The sequence below is a fragment of the Alligator sinensis genome, unplaced genomic scaffold (assembly GCF_000455745.1).
Source record: "Alligator sinensis unplaced genomic scaffold, ASM45574v1 scaffold579_1, whole genome shotgun sequence".
In the NCBI taxonomy this organism is placed as follows: domain Eukaryota; kingdom Metazoa; phylum Chordata; order Crocodylia; family Alligatoridae; genus Alligator; species Alligator sinensis.
The window spans coordinates 18,073-20,384 of NW_005842023.1; the positions used below are offsets into that span (position 1 = coordinate 18,073).

The 2,312-nt window shown below is 38.8% G+C and overlaps 1 protein-coding gene across 1 annotated transcript in view; it reads left to right on the plus strand.

Moving 5' to 3' along the window:
* The first annotated feature begins 466 nt into the window (after window positions 1-466).
* LOC102386089 (enoyl-CoA delta isomerase 2, mitochondrial-like) overlaps window positions 467-2,312 on the plus strand; it is a 46,133-nt gene continuing 44,287 nt past the window's right edge. The window contains exon 1 of the mRNA XM_006022189.2: window positions 467-557. Coding sequence (XP_006022251.1) covers window positions 489-557 — 69 coding nt within the window. The 5' untranslated portion in view covers window positions 467-488. The remainder of the gene's footprint in view (window positions 558-2,312) is intronic.

Here is a 2,312-nt window from a genome sequence, read left to right on the forward strand (position 1 = left end):
CTTGGTTCACTGGCTGGCAGATGGAGGACTCTTCAGAGAACAGCACCTCCATTAGTGAGAAAATAGAATTTTATACCTTTCAGCTCAAGTTAAAGGGATGAAGAGAGCTTTCTGTACTGAGAATCTTTCTAACCTAAAAGATGACAAGTCAAATGTCAGAATTAGGTATGAAAAGGGGCAAGTTTATAGGTATAATTTTTGGGAGCACCTAAAAAGAGAGGCAGTCTATTGCCACCAATGTAGAACAAGGACAAATTGTGCTATCCTGAAATGCACTGGAAGATCCTAACAATCACAAATGCATCTCAGGTATCTACTTTGCTTTGTATTCCATTACAATATTACATTACAGCATAGTGTCACATTAAAATAAGGTGGAATAGGTAAGATTAATTATAATTGGGTGTGGTTAGTTCAGCACTTTCAAAAGTCAAACAAGTCCTAACAGTTAAGTCAGTCAGGAATACTTTACAAAAGCCAAGAATAAGATGAAGTCCTTGGAAAAGTATCCTGAAGATAAAGATTTGCTGCAGAGGGATTGTGCATCGGTGACACAGGTACCCAAGATAATTTTGCTTCAGAAAGTAACATTTAAGTCACCTTTGAATGTACGACTAAGATACGAGCTTTAGAAAATGGAGTAATGTGAATATACTGCATTTGCATGTAACTAATTCCTCCCTCATGGAGGAGTTGTGCGGAACACTTCGGTTAATTCTTGTAATGTGCTTTGAAACATGCTAAATGCAAGAAGTGCTAAGTATTAATATTGCCACAGAGATATTCTGTCCAAAATTTAATGGTAATGGAACAAGCTTTTTACAGAGAAAGAAATCTCTGGTATTAATGTTGAATGGAAGTAGGCTATTAACCTACAATGTTTCAACTGAAACTACAGTAACTGGGCAGAAGAGAAGCCCTGAAAATTAAGCAGAGCCAAACATCCATGGGCATCCTTGTTTACAGTCTTTTACAAGATAGATATGAAATCTAACATTCAGCATATTTTATCTTCATAAAGATATTAAGAAAAAATGTATCTCTCTCAAAAGACTTCTCCATCACATCATTATGAGACACTCCAGGGTCTCTCAGCTGTTCAGTGGATAGTTAATTCAATATTGTGAATCTGCAAGTCTAGCGAGCTGTAACAGAAGTTTTTGTATAACATTAAGTCTCCATTATGAGAGGTCTTATTTTCAATCCAAATGCTATTTAATTTTGTTTAAGCTATTACAATAATATAATATAACGGGTGTTACATTGTGCTTGAAGTAGTAAGGAAGGCTTAAATTTAATCGCCAAGTCATAATGTCTTCAGGATGTGCTGCCTACGTGCAGAGAGAATTTAGAGAGAAGCTGTGCCTTTCAGCCCCATGATTTAAAATATGGCTCTAGCCCTTCAAAATGGAAGGCATTTTGAGATCTACAGCCATTTCCTTCAAGCATCTAAATTACAACGGACATGTAATCTATTGATACATTTTTGCAAGTAAAAAAACCCAACAGATTTTAAGTTTCTCTCTCTGTATTCAAAATCAAGCGAGTCTGTGATCTGCCACGTCTGCCTTCTCAGAGTTCTTCTCAGAGTTTTTCAGGCAAACTATGTCAAAGCAAAAAGTAATTGCTTTTTATTGCTTTGTTTTTGTAAAAATGTCCACTGAAATCAAATGAATGTAGATGACTGACATATGACTGGAGACACTACTAGCAATTTTGAGACCTTTGGCACATATGCCTACTGTTGTAGAGCAGGGTACAGGACAGGACTGAGTGCCCTTCACTTTTCTTGGGCAGCCATTCTGGCACTCTCTTGTAAATTGACACCTGGGGCTGGTATGCAACTTGCTCTGCCCTATATATGCTAGTGCATACAACAGGAGTATAGCGTTTTATAGTATGGGCTTCTGAATGTGACGTAGGCCAGAGGAGTGTGGCTGGTTTCTTTCAAAATTCCCATGAATCAGCAAATTTATTAAAATTTTAGGACAACTAGAGTACACAATGCTAGACTTCAACATAACCACCATCCATCATGATACAATGCTCATTCCGATCTTCCAAGTCCTTGAAAATGTTTCCCAGTTGCTCAAGTTACTGCACTAATTGCATTCGTGATCCTAGCCCTAAGTTCCACCAAAGAACATGGTTTTGACAAGTAAACTATGTGGCAGAAATGCCCCGTCGGTGCCCCTCTCCAGAGATCTGTCTCAGCCAGCCTGAGAGGCTGCTGTTGAATCTCTCACAGCGGGGATCTCGCTCCTTGTCTGCAGACAAAAGCCTGGCGCCTGGGAGGCGATGCTCTGGTCACC